The sequence below is a fragment of the Homarus americanus genome, unplaced genomic scaffold (genome assembly GCF_018991925.1).
Source record: "Homarus americanus isolate GMGI-L3 unplaced genomic scaffold, GMGI_Hamer_2.0 scaffold25827, whole genome shotgun sequence".
Classification (NCBI taxonomy): Eukaryota; Metazoa; Arthropoda; class Malacostraca; order Decapoda; family Nephropidae; genus Homarus; species Homarus americanus.
In genome coordinates this window covers 7,942,510-7,962,103 of record NW_024738300.1, presented here as the reverse complement: position 1 = coordinate 7,962,103, position 19,594 = coordinate 7,942,510, and the positions used below count along the sequence as shown (strand labels likewise).

At 40.0% G+C, this 19,594-nt stretch overlaps 1 protein-coding gene across 7 annotated transcripts in view; it reads left to right on the top strand.

Moving 5' to 3' along the window:
* The first annotated feature begins 8,960 nt into the window (after window positions 1–8,960).
* Window positions 8,961–19,594, top strand: part of LOC121873813 (nicotinamide phosphoribosyltransferase-like) — a 79,430-nt gene continuing 68,796 nt past the window's right edge. For 4 of the 7 annotated variants that reach the window (XM_042377525.1, XM_042377527.1, XM_042377526.1 and 1 more), the window contains exons 1-3: window positions 8,961–9,059; window positions 11,549–11,619; window positions 13,685–13,847. In XM_042377525.1, coding sequence (XP_042233459.1) covers window positions 9,009–9,059; window positions 11,549–11,619; window positions 13,685–13,847 — 285 coding nt within the window. In that variant the 5' untranslated portion in view covers window positions 8,961–9,008. Of the gene's footprint in view, window positions 9,060–11,461; window positions 11,620–13,684; window positions 13,848–15,040; window positions 15,101–19,594 lie in introns of those variants that run through there. The other 3 variants (XM_042377530.1, XM_042377528.1, XM_042377529.1) reach the window with 3 other exon arrangements.

Below are 19,594 nucleotides of genomic sequence, written 5' to 3'. Positions count from 1 at the left end.
TTTAATTTTGTATGCTATTAAATCTGACTTAAATCGTGATGCTATTAAATCTGACTAATACCTTGATGCTATTAATCTGACTTAAATCTTGATGCTATTAAATCTGACTTAAATCTTGATGCTATTAAATCTGACTTAAATCTTGATGCTATTAAATCTGACTTAAATCTTTACATTATTAGAAGTGATTTCAATATTCAAGTAAATAGCAATAACACGTTTTAACTCTAACCGTGGTAGTCCATGTGTTTACCTAACCTAACCCAACCTAGCCTAACCTAACCTTACCTAACCAAACCTATCCTAACCCTACCTAACCTAACCCAACCATTTTGGGCTTGTCTGACCCAACTAGTAATGTTCTCTTCCGGTGAGGGTGTTTTGTTGTTAGTAGCTGAGTGTAAACAGTGACTAGGTGAGGGATATTAGTTGGCGGTGAGTGTGACAGCTGAGAGACAAACAGACAGACAGAGACAGATAGACAAATGGAGAAATAGAGAAACAGATTGACAAACAGAGAAACAGATTGACAAACAGAGAAACAGATAGACCAACATATAACCAGACAAACAGATAAACAGATAGACAACGGATGCACGTAACAACAGGAATCTGAGTTTCTTGATTGTCTGCTCTAAAAATCAGATCAGGAACATGAGGAAGAAATTTATTATTGAAATGAAAGGCTTATAAAATTAAGTTATATTTCTAACACTGGAAATGTACTCAGATAGAGAGTCGTTAATAAGTTGTTTTATTATTATTATTATTATTATTATTATTATTATTATTATTATTATTATTATTATTATTATTATTATTATTATAACATTAAAAGCATATCATTTCGACAACGAGACGAAACATACTTGAGAATTTATCCCCAATTACAACTGTATCTTCGTGTATTTTATCTAAACAGCCTGTATTAATTTAACAATATTTCTTTTTTGTTTTTGTTTCGATGTCTTATAAAATTACAGTAATTGTGTCGGTGTCACTTGTCATCTGCGCCGTAATCCTGTACCACTTGGCCACCGTCACCCTCGACTGGTGGCGTGTGAGCCTCCAGCACGACCTTCTGGAGGCTCACAAGAGGAGCCTCTGCCCCATAATGGTGGCCCTTAGAAAAATGCCTCTCGTGGGCAGGGCTTTTATCAGCAGTGATCCTCAGTTGACCCCAGGAGAGCATGAGGGCTGGTGGACTTCGGTGCCCCTTGTGAAAAACCTCCTGTGCGTGGTACACCTACGCCGAGCTCTGGGAGATGTTAACACCATTGAGGGTCGGTATATGATGGGCCTTTGCATCTTGGGTTACATCCTTACCACCATCCTCTTCTTGGTGAATGCAGGTCTTATCATAGCTACCGTCCACAAGATATACAAAATATACATTCAATCTTGTAAAAAGGACGAGACGCCAAAGTGTGAGGAGGTGCAGGCAGCAATCACCACCCCTTCACCTGAACCTTCTACCTCCTTCCTCGAGCACTCGACCCCCTCACCCAAACCCCTCATCCCACACCCCCCACCCCAAAATACGTTCACCCCACCTCCTGGGGTAATTAATTGGAGTTATGTCGTGTTTTGGTAATCCCCTCCCCACCTCCCAAACCCTCATACCATGGGCCTCATTCATACGTGTGTGAGGTGCACGTTCACCTAAAACATCTTATTTCTTTTTTTTTGCAACAGTAAATAATTCCTTATCTATATTAGTTAAGTTAGATAAGTTGATAATTGTTTAGTTTACTTTGTGAATTACACCTTTTATTTTTATTATTATAATTATTTAGTATTTTATTTTTTGCCTTTTGTTCGTATTTATCCTTATTTATTTACCTTCTTCCGGGAGGGGGGTGTTGAACAGAGATGATGATGATGATGATACAGGAATATTGTAAGTGAAGGGGATAATTATAGTGACTTGAGGCGCACGACTCGGTGTGTGGGACGAGAGTAAATAACGTCTCCGGGAGTGTACGAGAGAGAGAATAACTGGCTGATTGACTCACTGATTGACTGACTCACTGACTGACTGGTTGATTGACTGACTCACTGACTGACTGGTTGATTGACTGACTCACTGACTGACTGGTTAATTGACTGACTCACTGACTGATTAACTGAATGATTGAATAACTATCTTACTGGTTGACTGACTGATTTACTAATTGACTGACTAGTTGATTGGCTTGGCTGACTGACTGACTGACTTATTGAATGTATAACTGAATGACTGAGCCAACTAGAGCCTCCTCTCTAACACTACTACTACTTTGCTGTCACTCGAAATCGAGTATGACGATCATCCAGCTATAATACAATGATATGAGTTATTAAGGATGTCACTTTCTTTGGTGAGCTCTGAGGTGATTAAAGAGGCCGATACGGGACCGGCAGAGTTGTCCACAGATGTTGCACGTGTGGAGGGCTACATCTAGTGCGGGAGGGGCGGCGGTAGCGTCTTTTCTGGCGCTGGCTGCTGGCTGTCTTGGTATGTAGTTGGGCTTGTAGTGGATACCTCCCCTACAAACGCTGTTTGTCGCTGAGTAGCCGACCCCGCGATTTCCCCAGTGTATGCCTCGTGGTCTAGGTCAACCAGCGCCGCCTTACATGACGGAGGTCAACTATTAAGCCACGCCTACCTCGTGGTGACCTCTCTCTTTTCTACCTACACCAACCAGCCAGCAACACCTCCTCCTCCTCCGCTGCCTGGCGGTACTCGCTCCCGCCGGCGAGCATGGCGACCCACAAGCTTGTCCTCCTCTGAGCACCCTCACCAACCAGCTCTCTCTACATCACGCTTGTAACCACGCTGCCACTTCCCAGCACCAAGCTGCACTGTACATCCAATACAATATGTATACAGAGAGCACATTGTGAGTTTCCTTTCTCCATCCCATCCTGAGTGTGAACCCAAACATCCCGCACCCCACAGGCTCTTGGAGAGAGACACAGGAACCACCTTTCGACCACTCGACCGACAAGAGGCGGTGGAAGGTGTTGTAATTCTGTGGTAGGTTAACTCACCCAGACTAGGTAGGTTACCTATCGTATATCAAAAGGTGGCTTGTCCACTTTGCCCCCTCCACAATGAGGGCACATAGGGTAAGGATACGCTCCCTTGACGGGGGTGTAGCCGAACCACGGAAAAACTCACTAGCCGAACTGCTCGGAGCAACACTACTCATAAAGATTACGAGCCTCATTACCACCAAGGATTCATTCATCGCCCTCTGCCTGACTGAGCAGGACGTTGACACCTTGCTATCTAACGACAGCATAAAGCAATTGAAGAAGCAGCGATTCGAAGTCGTATTCCCACCACAACTAAGAGCCAGGAAGACCGTAGCAGTTAAGAGACTGGACAGGACCATCACTGAAGAAACTAGTGAACAACAACTGATATTAGACCTGGAACAAAGAAACCAATGGGCCAAAGTAGAGGAGGTAGTTAAACTACCTAAACTATCATCTATGCTGAAAATTAGGTTTCAGGGCATAGGAATGGCACAAAAGGCAACACAGGAAGGATTCTGTCTCTCCTACTACCATATAGGTAACAACCAAGTCGAACAGGAAGAATTTTTCCCCATCACGCCATGCTGGAACTGCTACAAACATACACACTTAGCCAGGGACTGCCCCAACAAAAACACTAAATACTGCCCCGAATGCACGGAAGTGGGGCACACATTTCGGGAGTCCAAGAGTAGAGAAATTCCTAGGTGCCTGAACTGCCAGGGAGACCACAGAACACTGGCAGCACGCTGTCCAGTATGGAAAGAGATAGTAAAAGTAAGGAAGGAAATTTAAAAGGAAAGGGCACAGAAAAAGCAAAACAGGACCTACTCGGCGGTAGCCAAATTGACAAAGGAAACAACTTAAGTCCTTGAAAAGGTAGCCTCACAACCCCCAGCCCAACAACTTATAGTGCTCAACCTGGGAAGTCAAGTGTCGGTTAAAATCATGACGGCAATAATACACGCCCACCTCTTGAATATTGCCAAACTAGAATGTTTTGCTAAAAGGGTAAAGGAAATGTTACGCGACAAATAACCTCCCAGACATGGAATTCCCCAACGACGTTCCCTCCTCAGAAGTCTTCAACCTGAACTACAAATCAGCGGAAACCACCACTCAGGCGCATGACACCCAATCACAAGCCAATTCCGACATAACCCCCCAACCAGAAAGTAGTGAAGAGGGGATGGAGGAAGACGAAGAAGAGCAGGAATCCGCTTTACAACATGAATCTGTGATACAACCTGAACAAGCGATCATATATAGCACCCATATAAAGAACAAAATGGGAAACGTGGCACCACCACCGTCACCAAGAAAAATTACTGAGAATTAGGACCTCGGTGAGGTGTAAACCTGCTCAGCCCCCGAAATAGTCTCAACCGAGAGACTACTGACAGAGATAAGGGAAGGAAGAGTAAAATATACATATACAGCTAAGAATCTAGAAGATCACCACATAGCAACATTAATTAAGAGAGGAAGAATCCTGACCAAATATAACAGAATAGAAAAGGTGGAGCAATCCAAGTACAGAAAAATCCGCCTCGGCCTGCACACGGCGAGAAGGTCTTCAGGAGAACATCGATCATCAAAAATGCCTCAAACTAGCTCGAGACATCATCATTCATAATCAACAGACTTAAAATAATTCAGCATAATGTACTGACCTGGACCACATCAATAGCTCACGAATTATACAGCATACTCATATATCGTACCCTGGACCCAGACGTCATTATATTAAATACTCACGGCAAGGGTAATTCAAATAAAATCAAGATATTCAATTACACAGTATACCAAAAAAAAAAAAACAGCCAAAATCCATTACATGATGGAATAGCCATAGCAATTAAACGAAGTATAAAACATAAAATCCATGGTACATTTCAAGAACACTTTCTGGCAATTGAAATTAACAGCACCACAGGTCCAATCATAATCAGCAGGTGCTGATTATAATCAGCACCTGCTACCTCCCTCCAAGACGACCTATCTTTCCAATAGCGGACATGCTCAGATTGATGAGGAGGAATATACCTGCATACTTTCTGGGTGATCTCAACGCTAGACACCGCATACTAGGACACCATACCAACAACGCAGTAGGCCAGGTCCTGAACACACTAGTGAGCCACGGCAACGTGGTACACCTCGGACCGGAATTCCCCACGTACATTAGAGCAGGCCACACAGGATATCCAGACATCGTGTTAACAAATCAACACCACCACCTAAACATACTACTCGAACCCGGCCCAATATCCACGAATGATCATCTCCCTATCATAGCCACAGCCCCAATACAGATCCCGGCCAGGCTAAGTTTCAACTATAACCGAGCTAACTGGGAAAACTTCAAACGAGAATTAAACAACCTGCAACCCATACAATTACACAACAGGCACACTTCTCTAATAGACCAATCACTGGACACATGGTACGAGCACGTTAGCCAGGCCATAGAACACCACGTACCCAAGACCACTCACCAAACATTACCACACCCTCAATACTCACACCAATCAAGATTCATACAGACACAATTTAGCAACCTAATTAAACTAATCACACAACAGCTTCTGAGAATGGGCGGAGGGGGCGGGGTTCCTACTAAGAGCAGAGACGTTACCGAGAACAAATTCTGGCTTGAATGTCATGTACACTAATACTGACACGTTCCTTGATAAGAGAGAGGAGTTTGAAACACTACTAAGAGTACACCAACCAGATATTGTAGGAGTCGTCGAACTGTTGTACAAGAACAGGAGAATCGACCCAGAGGAATGTGAGTTCAGTATTGCTGGATATGACTCATTTACGAACCTTTCTCAAGAAACTTGCAAGAGGGGTGTGGTTATCTATGCTTGGCAAGACCTTGGAGCCAGCCAGGCGAGGGTACAGGGAGAGGATGTTTTTGAAGAGTCCAAGTGGTGTAAAATTAAACTAAAAGGGAGAAGACTTACTTATTGTCGGGTGTATCTACAGATCCCCAAACTGTGGCCCATTAAATCAAAGGAACTTAAGAGCCTTAATAGACAACGCGGCGATGCTCAACCCAAGTCACCTCCTTATCATGGGGGACTTTAGCTATGGCGACATCGACTGGAGAAACGAGTTCACCCCAAGTTACTTGAATAATCCTGCTACTCTTTTTTGTAGAAACTCTGAGATATAATTTTCTGTTCCAAGATGTTAGAGACCCGACACATTACAACATTACAGAGGGGAGCAAACACCCAAGCCACTAGACCTCATCATAACAAACGAGGAGGGTATGGTGGCCAAACTGGAACACCTTGCCCCAGTTGGCACCAGTCACCATATGGTGTTGTCATTCAAACTTAACTGTTACCTAGTTCAGGATAAGGCCAGGCCAAGGTGCAAATATTACAGGGGAAATTACAACGGGATGAGGGAAGAGATGAGGGGTATTCGATGGTCTGACTCATTAAGGCACAAGAACGCAGACACTACGCTGAATATCATAACTAGAAAAGTGACCCATTTGATCGATAAATACATACCCAAGACCAAACCCAGTGCCTCTAGGAGTACGGAGGGATCCCTACACATGAACCATGCGGCGGTCGACAAAGTTTAGAAGAAAACCCAGAAATTCAAGTCGTGCGTTGGCTCAAATGATGAGCAGGACAGGAGGATGTATGCAAGAGCCAGAAACCAAGCAAAGATAGAATGTAGAATGGCTGAAAAGGAGTTCCAGAGGCTGGTTGCAAGCGAGGTCAAGTCAAACCCAAAGGCGTTTTACCGCTATGCAAAGTCGAAATTAGAAACGCGAGTAGGAGTATCAGACCTGAGGCTTGAAGATGGTAGTTACGCAGATTCTGACCAGGATAAAGCTGAGGCATTGAACAGCTTCTTTTCCTCGGTGTTCACAAGAGAGGATGCGATTAACTTTCCTGCGTTTGAGGACAGACGGTTCGACACAGCACTGACCCACATTGTGTTCACAGAAGAGGGTATTAGACATAAACTGCCAACGCTAAAGATCCATAAGAGTCCCGGCCCTGACATGGTGCACCCCAGAGTACTAAGAGAGTTGTGCAACGAGCTTGCCGAGCCCTTGAAGATCCTGTTTTGTAAATGCCTGAATGAACAAAAGGTCCCCAGTGATTGGAAAGTTGCTTGTGGCTATCTTCAAGCAGAGCGATCGTCACTCCATGAACAACTATAGACCGGTGAGCCAGACCAGCGTATTATGTAAAGTACTTGAGAATATTATCAGAGATGCCGCGATGGAACATTTACTACGAAACAACCTTGTAAAGGATTGCCAATACGATTTTATGCCGGGGCGCTCTTGCTTAACACAATTGCTCAAGGTATTGGATATTTGGACCCATATTCTGAAACTGGGTGGTAATATCGACAATATTTACCTAGATTTTGCCAAGGCTTTCGACAGTGTACCCCACGAAAGGCTGAAAATCAAACTGGAAGGGTACGGAATTCGGAGAAATGTCCTCGCGTGGATAGAATACTTTCTACATGACCGCAAGCAGTGTGTGGTGATTAATGACACGAAATCATCATCTGTACCTGTCACAAGCGGGGTGCCACAGGGCAGTGTATTGGGCCCGCTGTTGTTTGTTTGTTTCATAAATGACATGCCTGACGTTATACACTCCTCCATATAAATATTTGCCGAGGACACCAAATTATTTTGGGAAATCAAGAACCATGCGGACTGTGAAGAGCTGCAGAAGGATCTCTGTGAGCTCCAAGAATGATTGAAGAAATAGCTGCTGAGATTCAATGTCACGAAGTGTAAGAGGATGCACCTGGGGCGTACCAACGGTAAGGAGGCGTATCATATGTCCCAATGGGATGAAGAAACTGCACTATTTCAGATTGAATGTGAGAAGGACCTAGGTGTGTATGTTGACAATGAGCTGAAGTTCTCGGGCCATTGCGAGAAGAAGGTAAATCAGGTAAATAAATTATTGGGTCATATAAGAAGGTCGTTCAGATATCTAGACGGTCCGTCCTTCGTAACGATCTTCAAGAGTGAAGTGCTTTCCCATCTGGAGTACTGTTACCCCGTCTGGTCCCCGAGATATGCTTGGGACTGTCAGTTGGTTGAAAATGTTCAAAGGAGGGTCACTAGACTGGTGCCTGCACTTCGGCACCTCAACTACCCTGAGAGATGAGCGCCTGAACTTGCTTAGCTTATACTACAGATGGGCAAGAGGCGACCTAATTGAGGTGTATAAGCATCTCAAGGGGCACTACTCAGTCGAATGTCCTTACTTGGAGTTGGCGGACGTTTGCCCCACAAGGGGTCACAGCTCTACTGTAGATTGAAGAAGTCGCAGGTCCAGAAAACCGTGAGGGCAAACATTTTCGGAGTGAGAGTTGTGAACTCTCGGAACAATCTGCCACAAAGTTTTGTGACGGCACCGAGTGTGAGCTCTTTCAAGACCAGACTTGACCAACACTGGAGTAGGTTCAGGTACATTCAGGAGCCGGTGCATGCCCATTACTTAACAACAATGCGTAACAGAGACGTGACTGATCGCCCAAGCGGCTAACGAGCCGATCAATTGGTGAAGAGGATAAAAGAAAAGGAAAAGTAACAGAGATGTAACCGATCGCTTAAGCGGCTAACGAGCCGATCAGTGGTGAAGAGGATAAAAGTAAAAGTAAAATGTTGCAATAATAATAATAATAATAATAATAATAATAATAATAATAATAATAGTGTGTGTGTGTAGAGCCACAATGGTAACTTGGACAAGATAAATCTTGATAAAACCACACAGGTAAAGGGAAACACAATGTGTTTGTGTGTGATGATTTTTCTATATCAAACGAAAATAATACAATAGTTACCTACATTTAAAAATATGAACAATGAGAGATAATTGGGACAAGTGGCCCGGGGAGTGTCTGGCAGCTGTGTTGCCCGAGGCTCATGTTTTGTGTTGCCAGTAACATTCAGTTGACACTAGGCAGCCATGGGGGAGAGTGTGATCGACAATGTTATTCTTCTTGCTGACTCGTACAAGGTAAATGGATGGTTTAACGTTATTTTTGTATTATCAAGTAAATAACGGTGTTCTTTAATCGTTCTAATCCATGTTTATACCTTTACCGACTTTAACTTGTAGGTTAAGACGACTTTATAATCCGGTTAAGAATTTTGAAGTGTTGACTTGGAGATGACAGTAAACAAGCTTTGCTATATTTATTCTAGTTCTTGGTACTTATCGCCATACCAATTCACATATTTCTTGAGAGCCCCTTTTTTAAAGTGGATTATGCCATTGTTTTAGTAATAATACCGTACTTAGTTCTTCTATTGTTGATGACGAACCACCCTGTACTGTACACGTATAGTATATTATATTAGTGTACTGTACTGACCTCTTGTCTAGTTCATTGTTTTATTTTGTAGGAGGGTCAGGTGTGTGCTGCCTCTGTACAACATTACCTAACCATTTATATAACTTGATGTGAATGAAACTTAATGATCCTAAATTGAGTTTGTTTTAGTTTGATTGTGTATATAATAGATCACATGAAGATTACACATCCCGACTTGTTAAACATATTAAATACCCAAACACTATATGAAGGAGGTTAGCATTAGCATGTATAATAATAAGGTTAAATAAACAGGGGTCTAGTCTTCATGTGATCAGATTGAACCATAAAACCGAAACTAGTCAGCTGGATTTATCTCAAGCAACCAAACCTAACACTAATGAGTTAGATTTTATTGGTTTGTGTCAGGCGTCACATATAATTGACCACCACAGCCCTCGTAACCGGTCCAACAAAGTACCCAAATGTACCCAAAAGTATATTAAATCAGGGTAAAATCTTAACGAATATATGTTTTACATCTATAAAACCTGATTAATAATGTTTTCATTGAAATGTAGTCAAAATAATGAAATAATAAACATCGAAAAACGCTAAATTCCAAAGAGTCACCTATCCAAAATGGAGATATAATTACCTATGTTTCTGTTACTTTGGGGTATTTAACATAGCCGTGGGATTTACGTTTCGTTAGGTTAGGTTAGGGCATCACGATGGATCTGAGTTATCTCCCTTGTTTACGAACTCATTGGAATTTAGCGTTCGCTAATACTGAAAGTTTTTCGCTGTTTATTATTTCATCTTACAAATTATTTTTACAAAATTACACTAAAAATATTATTAAACATGTTTTGTGTATGTATAACAGATATTCGTTAAGATTTTACCCTTATTTGCTATACTTTTGGGTAATTAGTGGCTCCCCGTAACAATCACTGTTGATCAATTTGCAGCTTGTTCATTGGAGATTCAGTATATATAGTACACGAGTTGGATGAATGAGCTTAATTATTTTTACTTTTGTATGAAATATGTGTATTCATTGTCCCATGCTGCCTGTCACTGTGTATGGCTGCTGTGTCCAAATTCAGATCACATGAATATTTGCCTCCCTAGCTTATTTCACCTGAAGATTTAACTACCCGTTTGCTATTTGGTTAGATTAGGTTAGTGTTAGGGTGGTTAATCTTCAGGTGATACAAGCTTGTTAGGTGATTCACAGATTCCCCTGGTGGTTGTGAAGAATGTATATAATGTTTAATTGATGGTAGATATATACAGTAGATTGATAATTATTCAGTCAGATCACCACACAAGTTGATATTGGTTCAGTAAGTATACATTAATAGTGTCGGGTAAAACGGTTGAAATAATAGAGTTAAACCATACAGAGCCATTGTTGTCCTTAGTGAGCTATTTGCTTCACCAACATGTACCAATATCGTCATGGTATACATCTTATATACAGTATTGTATTGTACTAATAATGTGTTATGGTTAGGGTCCTGAAAACATGATTCATTTACCTAATGATGAACATTGGATTATCCCTGTGGAAAGGATAGGTAGTTGTGAAGTGGTGAAAAGTTATCATGGGCCTTGATATGCAGGAGTTAAAACAGCCTTTTGTAGTACTGTACAGTATTTAAGATACTGTACATTGTTTTACATACACTTAGATTTTGTAAAAATTTTATATTTACTATCAACTTGTGATAGTGTATGAAAGAAGTTGATTAATATTGCTTGAGAGGAATCAGTCACTGTTATATGGTTGAATATAAAGGTGTAGCAAATGTGTCATCTTTGAGCAAAACTTGAACCAGTTTTTGTAATCAACAGTTAGAAAGGGATTTTTTTTATTTATACCTGTATAGTATGCCACTGCAGTATATCCATCCCATCATTGTTTGTTAAGTCTCACAATTAAGTTCAGTATAGTAATACTTTGCTTAGAACTGCTGTATTCCTTGAAAACCTGCTATATTTTTATTTTAAAACTTTTCTTTCATAAATCCAGAATTTTTAAAGAAAACTTAATATATTGCACAGCATTCTACCTTTTCCCCACTCACTTACCCAGACACTGTCCTAGTGAGAGGTTCCCCACCCACAATAGTCCTGGACCCTTCTCCTATGGTTGGCATAATGCAGGCATTTTCCTTGGTAGATCTCCCACCACCGCCAGTACCCGCCCGGCACCTCATCAGTGTACTCGTATTTTGAGTCACGTGGAGGCAGGTATGTACTACAGAATATGATTTTATTACCATTGTTTAAGTGGCATACCAGCTAAAATGTAAAAGGCTGATGCTTTCAAATGAAAGCATGGATGTTGAAATATAATTAATTTTGTTTATGATTATGGGAATGTTGCTCATGTTTGCATTATACAGAATACTGTACAATAATTATGAACATGAAGTATCAGTATTGTCTTGCATGCCCCTGCCCCCAGCCTCAGTTTCTATAGCTTATATTTATATGGCAGAGGTTAATTTTATGAAAAAATCATATCGTGTTGTCTCTCACAATGGCTGAGAGTTGAATGATTCTTGAGAAACCTAAGCTAACCCAACCCTGAGCAAGAGAACGTGAAAAGAACAATTTCTCGGTCATCGCAAGAGACAACGTGTTCTACTTTTATATACATACATATTGACAGCTCACGTGCCACCCTTTTACTTTTAACTGTCTGTACCTTTAATCTGCAAACCATATTGCTCTTCTCTGGACATTTTTATTTGTACAAATAATAGGCCTAAATTATTTTCTTATTAATTCCTAGACTCTCGAGTTACTGGTCATAGGGCTCTAATAACAAAACATATACTGATCACTTCGTTCTGTACATTAAACCTACATCAATTTATTACCATACATTAAGCAATACAGTGTACAACAACTAAAAGTGCGCTAGATTTCTCCCTGCACAAACACATTATACTTGGGATGCAGCTGTACTGTATGTGAAGGGAGTGGGAGCCCAGATGATTCTACCAATAAGATGTTAAATAGCCTTCATATGAACTCTCTCAGCAACTTAGCTGATTGGCTCACTTTTTTCTTTTCTTTTTTCTCAATACAGTACCCAGACAAAGATCCAAATCAGAGGGACTGTTGGCCATATCTTAATTTGAGGGATTTTAATGTGTGAGTGTGGAAGAACTTAATAGAGATACAGTATAATACTGTACATCTAAAAGAAACTTTGCAAGTTAATGCCAGGAGACCTGCAGCCTTACAGCGAACAGGTTTATATTTGCACTAAAATGACTATCCAGAAAGTGTTTGGTAGTCTAGTGGACATAACATCTCCCCTCATTACAGTGTAGCTTATCATTTACTTTGTACTGTCTATGTAGACACCAGGCATCTCCTGGATTATTTCTAAATCAGAACAAGTTTTACAGAAAAGCTCAGAAAATTTTTATCTGTTATTACACACTGTAGGTGTGACTAAATCATATGAGTATGTTGAAGAGAATATCACCTTTTATTTAGAAAATAGCTACCTGTAAAGTGCATTATTGTAAGGAGAGGAAAATTGAATAGTTAGCTATTAATAAATTTAATACAGTAATATTGACTAAATAGTTGGAGTTTATAATTCTAAAAGCTATATTCTACTGTATACTCTACCTATTGAGAATAACTCTAGATACATGTCTGAAGAACAACACGTGATAGAGTGTACAGTACAGTATTGTATTGTATTTCCAAATGCACAGATCAGTCTATAGCAACATACTGTTAAACTTGATCAGTCCTGTAGCTGGTGCTGTTGCTGTTTACTTCTATATCTTGAAAGAAAATTGACTGCCTAACTGTCCATTTTAAATGAATTCTGCTTATTAATTATCTAACTTGTCCAAACAATTATAGAAACCAATGTTCCTGCCAAGTTTGAAGAAAACTCTGAACCTTTTCAGGGGTTAACAGGTTCACAAGGACAACACACGCTGTTGAAGTTCACTATTCCTTAACAGTTTAAGAACTCCTTGTAGGATATACAGTCAGTACATTAGGTTTAGATCAACATTAGGCATATGACCAGGTAGGACACCTGTCCTACTTGCTTCTAGGACACAAGTCCTGCTTCTTTGAGAGGTGTTCCTCAGATGTTATTGCATTGCACCATTCCCCAGGATGCGACCCACATACATATGTCTCAATATCTCTATAATACAGATGTACGTATAGGACAAGGAAAAGGAGTTTATTATATTGGAAAGGTTTCAAGAATAATTCAACAGAGACATTCCCATATAAGCCATGACTGACTTTGACTGTTCCTCTCCGTCAGGTTTCCTTACACTGTTTTGTTTGGTCTACAATACATACTGAAACGGTGGTTACAAGGTTCTGTAGTCACAAAGGAGAAGATACAGGAGGCTAAAGAACTCTTTACTGCTCACTTCAAAGGAAACGGTGTTTTCAACGAAGAGGGATGGAATTACATCGTAGAAGTGAGTGTTGAACATAACGGGGACATGAATCTCCTCTTTTGGTGAATTATTTTAGGTTTTGCTTTTATTTAAGATATTATTTATAGGCAGTGTGGTTATGGAAGAACAAAGATTGTGGTATTTTTAAAGTGAAATTTCAGATAAATTAACAAGGTGACTTAGCTAGTATTTATGGACGAGTAATTAGATTCATAAATATACTAATGTTATTGTATTCTTGTATCATTCATCATTATTACCATCTTATGGTCATATTTCATCCACCCACATCCACCTTGCACCCATGTTCACCCACCAACATCCACCTTGCACCCATGTTTATCCAGCCACATCCACCATGCACCCATGTTCATTCAGCCACATCCACCATGCACCCATGTTCACCCACGCACATCCACCTCGCACCCATGTTCACCCACCAACATCCACCTTGCACCCATGTTTATCCAGCCACATCCACCATGCACCCATGTTCATTCAGCCACATCCACCTTGCACCCATGTTCACCCACCAACATCCACCTTGCACCCATGTTCACCCACGCACATCCACCTCGCACCCATGTTCACCCACCAACATCCACCTGCACCCCACCAACATCCACCTCACCCATGTTCACCCACCAACATCCACCTTGCACCCATGTTCACCCAATCCACATTGACACCTTCCACTTCGCCCACCTTTTTCACACACACAGCACATTTCAAGTTTATTACTGACTAAGTATAATTACCAAGTGACAATGCATTACCTGTGAGTTCCATGATAATCACCAGATGGCTCAATAAGTATCTGAGCTTTATGATTTGGTTCACCAGTTAATGTTGTTGGTAATTTAGTTTTGTCTTTACTTAATTATGTTTTTTTTTTAATGAGGTATACATAACTTATTTCCATCTGTAGAAGTCCAGTACCTGTAGAAATTGGGAGTTGTAGTTTTTATAATGAAGAAGTTATTCAATTAAGAGATAATCCTTCCTAACTAAATTGGTGAATCAATATTGTGATATCATGCAGGTTGGTAGTCATCATTTCCACATAATTGCTAATGTTTAATCTTCATAAATATTTGGACAAAAGGGTGATAGACTTCCCTTGTAGGTGCAGTGGTGCATGCATGTCCAGGTTGCATGACATATTTGATGAATGAACTAATTATTGTTGTGGGTAAGGTGTGTCGCTCGTCATTTGTTGTGAGAACGGTCGAGGACACTGGCGGCAGGGGACCTCTAGTTACCTTTACTGACAGGTAAATTGAGTGTTTCAGGATAGGGTCTGACCAAATGTTGATAAGGTAATGACTTCCTGATCTCAGTATGATTTGCCTGTTCCTCTCCCATGTACTATACACCAACCTTAAAGTGGGAGAGGTGTGAGTGAGTGACTGTGTTGTGGATGTGTGAGTGAGTGAGTGGCTGTTGTAGATGTGGGAGTGAGTGAGTGGCTGTTGTAGATGTGGGAGTGAGTGGCTGTTGTGGATGTGTAAGTGAGTGAGTGACTGTGTTGTGGATGTGTGAGTGAGTGAGTGGCTGTTGTAGATGTGGGAGTGAGTGGCTGTTGTGGATGTGTAAGTGAGTGAGTGACTGTGTTGTGGATGTGTGAGTGAGTGAGTGGCTGTTGTAGATGTGGGAGTGAGTGGCTGTTGTGGATGTGTGAGTGGATTGTACTTAATGCCTTTTCTTATATAGTCATTTCAATAATAGGGTAAAACGTGATGAGAACTTAAATCATGACAGTGAAGGGTGAGACAACCAGTAGAAGTATTCTTTCATACTTCTTATCCTCAATTGCTGTTTCATATCAACGTCACTGTGTTTAGTGGAAAGTAAATGTTTATTATGTATACAGTACATTGCATTACCCGCCAGAATTCCTTCCCAAAGTTTTGAATTGGAACAGTACTATTTTTGGCATTTTATTATGTACTGTATGTAATTTGAAGGGCAGTCCTTACTGGTAATACTAAGTCAGGAATGCTAACAGAGGTGAGAGGAGAGCTCTTGGTTATTGTCCTCTGTGTGTATAGTTCTGTCTGTCATAGTTTCTTATCTCTATTGTCCCTGCTTGTTATGCACCTAACCCTTACCATCTCTCTTGTACTCAGTCATCATCCCTACACAATTATGGAAAGGGAATATATATAATAAATAGGTAAATAGACATAAAGTGTGTTAAACTTCCATAAGCTCTGTATATTGGAGATAAAAATATCATTTAGTTATAATTTGGCTTTTTTTTTTTCTCTTTTTTCTACATCACATTACAGAGATTATTCCTCCCTATCAAATCCATTACAGGCAGAGTGACATAAGTTAGTATTAAGTTGACAAAAAGACAGGAATTACAGACATGGGGGATAAACATTACTCAACGTGTAGTTATTGACTGGAATTACCATTGCATTATCATGATTATTTTGTATGAAAAACATAAGGTCATCTTGCAATAATTGTAGGTGGAGGCACAGTAGTAATATTTAATATTTTGTAAATTGGAGTCTTCCTGTCTGGTCTTTGTGGGAATCAGTGGAGTGGAGTTTAGCTTATAAAGAAGGCCATATTAGTTAATGGTGTTTGGATGTGTGTTTGTATAAATTAACTGCATCTGACCTTTGTTTTGGTAGACTTATTTTTGGCTCAGTCTTGGTTAATGATTATGGAATAGGGTTCTGTGTTTGTTGCCTGATGGCAGAAAATTATGGAACGGATGAAAAGAGTCGGCTGATAATTGTCTCTGTCAACTAGTATTGTAATAATGAGCAGAAGAGCTGTTCACCTCAATCATGGCTCCAGGGAATTACTGCTTACGGTAACTAATAAGCTCATCTCCCCACAAAGGCTCTATTGACTTGGGTTCTTATGCTTTCCCCCCTCATGATCCTGCCAGTCCCTGATGAAGGTTTTGTATGGCTGTTGCTCATATATGCAGGGAGGGATTTATCTTAAGTGTAATTCAGGGTTCAATCTGGAGCAGAGAATCAATGAGGCGATAACTGTTACTGTGTCAGAATATTGGACACAGTTGATTTCCAGCCTGGACTGATTCTATTCTTTGCTGCTGCTAAATTCGTCACACACACACACACACATATATATATACTATATATATATATATATATATATATATATATATATATATATATATATATATATATATATATATATATATATATATATATATATATATATATATATATATATATATATATATATTATATTTTAATAAATATATATATATATATATATATATATATGTAATTGTTGTCATATTCTGAAGATTAGACACCCTAGCTTATTTCACCAGAAGGTTAACCACCCTAATGGTACTTGGGGGGGGGGGGGTTAGGTTAGGCTGATCTTAAGGTAAAATAAGCTGGGTATTCTAATCTTCAGGAGATTCCGTTTTACTAACACAAGCTATTTAAAGTTATTCTTTCCCGTACACTTGACAATTTGTATATTTTATTGGGAAAAACAGTTCAAAGTTTTTCCTTTTAAACACACATAAGAAAATATAAAATTTTTCAGAACTTGTATACTGTACTGTTGATAGGTAGTTATAGTAGAGGTTAGTTAGGTTGAAATTTTATCTTGGTTTTTAAAGCTTACTTTATCTTTATCAATATTACACTATCTACATTGATTGTCATGAGAGGTACCTTATCATCCCCTTCTGCTATGAATACAATGGAGACACTCAACCTTCTACACAAAAATCGAAAAAAAAAACCCAGATAAGATTTTGAATACTGAAAAAAACAAAAAAAGTAGGAATGTTTTTGTGTGTTTACAGATTATGTTGAGTGTGACAATGTTTACAGATTATGTTGAGTGTGGCAGTGTGAGTGTTACTTGATCACTTCTGTCTTGTTATTTACTCCATTAAACTGTCTCTTTAGAAAGCCTTCAATCGTCTGTTCTTTCTCTCCTGCATGAGTCTTATTCACTGTCTGCAGGTTACCGAGTCTATCATACTTCTTGTGGTACAGCCTACTGACTCCTCCTCACCCTTCCACACCTTCCCTCTTCACCTCTCCATCACACCCTTCCACACCACCCCTCCACACCTTTCCTTACCCCTCCTCACCCCTCCACACCTCCCCTCCTCACCCCTCCACACCTCCCCTCCTCACCCCTCCACACCTCCCCACCTCCACCCCCTTACTCCCTCCCTATAAGCACACACCAGGTACTCTCTCAGTACTGGCAATGGTTGTCCAGCCAAACAAATCAATAAAGGAGGATAAAACCTTCTCCCTGCCACAGGTGCGGTGGCGTCACAACTGTTCGCATGATCAACACCTTCACCACTGGCATGTGAGCCTCGTAAAGTTGGGTTTTATCATTTGGCTTTTCTCAGTAAAGTGATGGGAGTTGTGTGACTGCTGAAAATTTTAGGGTGGATTTACTTTATTTGTGTATGTAAATATATATTTTTTTCTTGAGTAGTATATGACAAGAGTTATTGGTTTCTATTTGTGAAGTTCATCTAAAATAAAAATGTGGCTTTCTCTTTTTTTGTCACCCCACAAGGTCCCCCCTGTCCTACAGTATTTCATCCTCTTGACAATTAATCATGAATCCTTCAATTCTGGGTAAATTAATTAAAAGTTTGGCTGCCTTTTACCTTGGTCCATTGTACCCAGACTGCCTTTCTTTTTATTTTTTTAATCATTTTACCGGATCAATAGTCAAACTACCCAAAAACATATAATTTTAGCTACAGTTTGGTTGAGGGAACATAGCTTCTATATGTTCTTGTTTACATTGTTAATATGTTAATACATCAAGCACGATCAATAACACAGACCAAGTGAACTAATATATATTTTCTTGGATAATTCTATATAATATATATTTATTTATACAGTTAAAAAAAAAGACTATAATTAACTATGACCATAAGAGAAATAACAAAAGATTTCACTCAATAAATATCCTTGTTTTCCCTGTACTTGGGTTAAGCTGGCTGTAAAAACACTTGATAATACACAGAGATTTCTTGGCCTTAACAGATAATGGAGAGTAAATTACCTCGCCTCACTGCCTTGATAGTGTGGGTGGTAAGCATTGATTAATGGGTGTGGCCGTGTTTACGTATTACCCCCCCTCACTTGACTTTTTTTTACCAGTAGATTAACCAGTTAACCTCACTAATGCTAACACAATCTTATATAATCTACCTTTACTTAATTTAATCTAACGTTACCTAATGTGATCCAGTCTAACCAAACCTAAACTACCCTGAGGTATCGTTAGGGCGGTTAATCTTTAGACGAAATATCCTGGGTGGGAGGGGGGGGGGTCGAATCTTCAGGTGATGTGTGTTTACAGTGACTTAAGGTTTGTTACTTCTTGTACTCCAAAAGTGGGAAAGAATCTGTATAGTATTGAAGTTGGAAAGGGTGTTGCCTGGTGTACACTTATAATGGGGAATTTGTTGCCTGGTATTTTGCCAAAGGGAAGGATGTTGCCTGATATACATGAGAATGGGAAGTCTGATGCCTGTTACAGCTATAGAAAATGGAAAGAATTTGTTTCTTACTTTGATAATGAGTATGATGTCTGGTATACATTGAACATGAGAAGGATATTGGCTGGTTTACACTGAAAATAGAGGATATGTATGTCACCAGTTGTACAGTCGCGTTCAAGATTCTTCGAACACTGCCGGAAACACCTGGCAACTCAAGGCCGTTTGTTTACTATAGTGCGTAGTAAAAATTATGAATGATTGTAAAAGG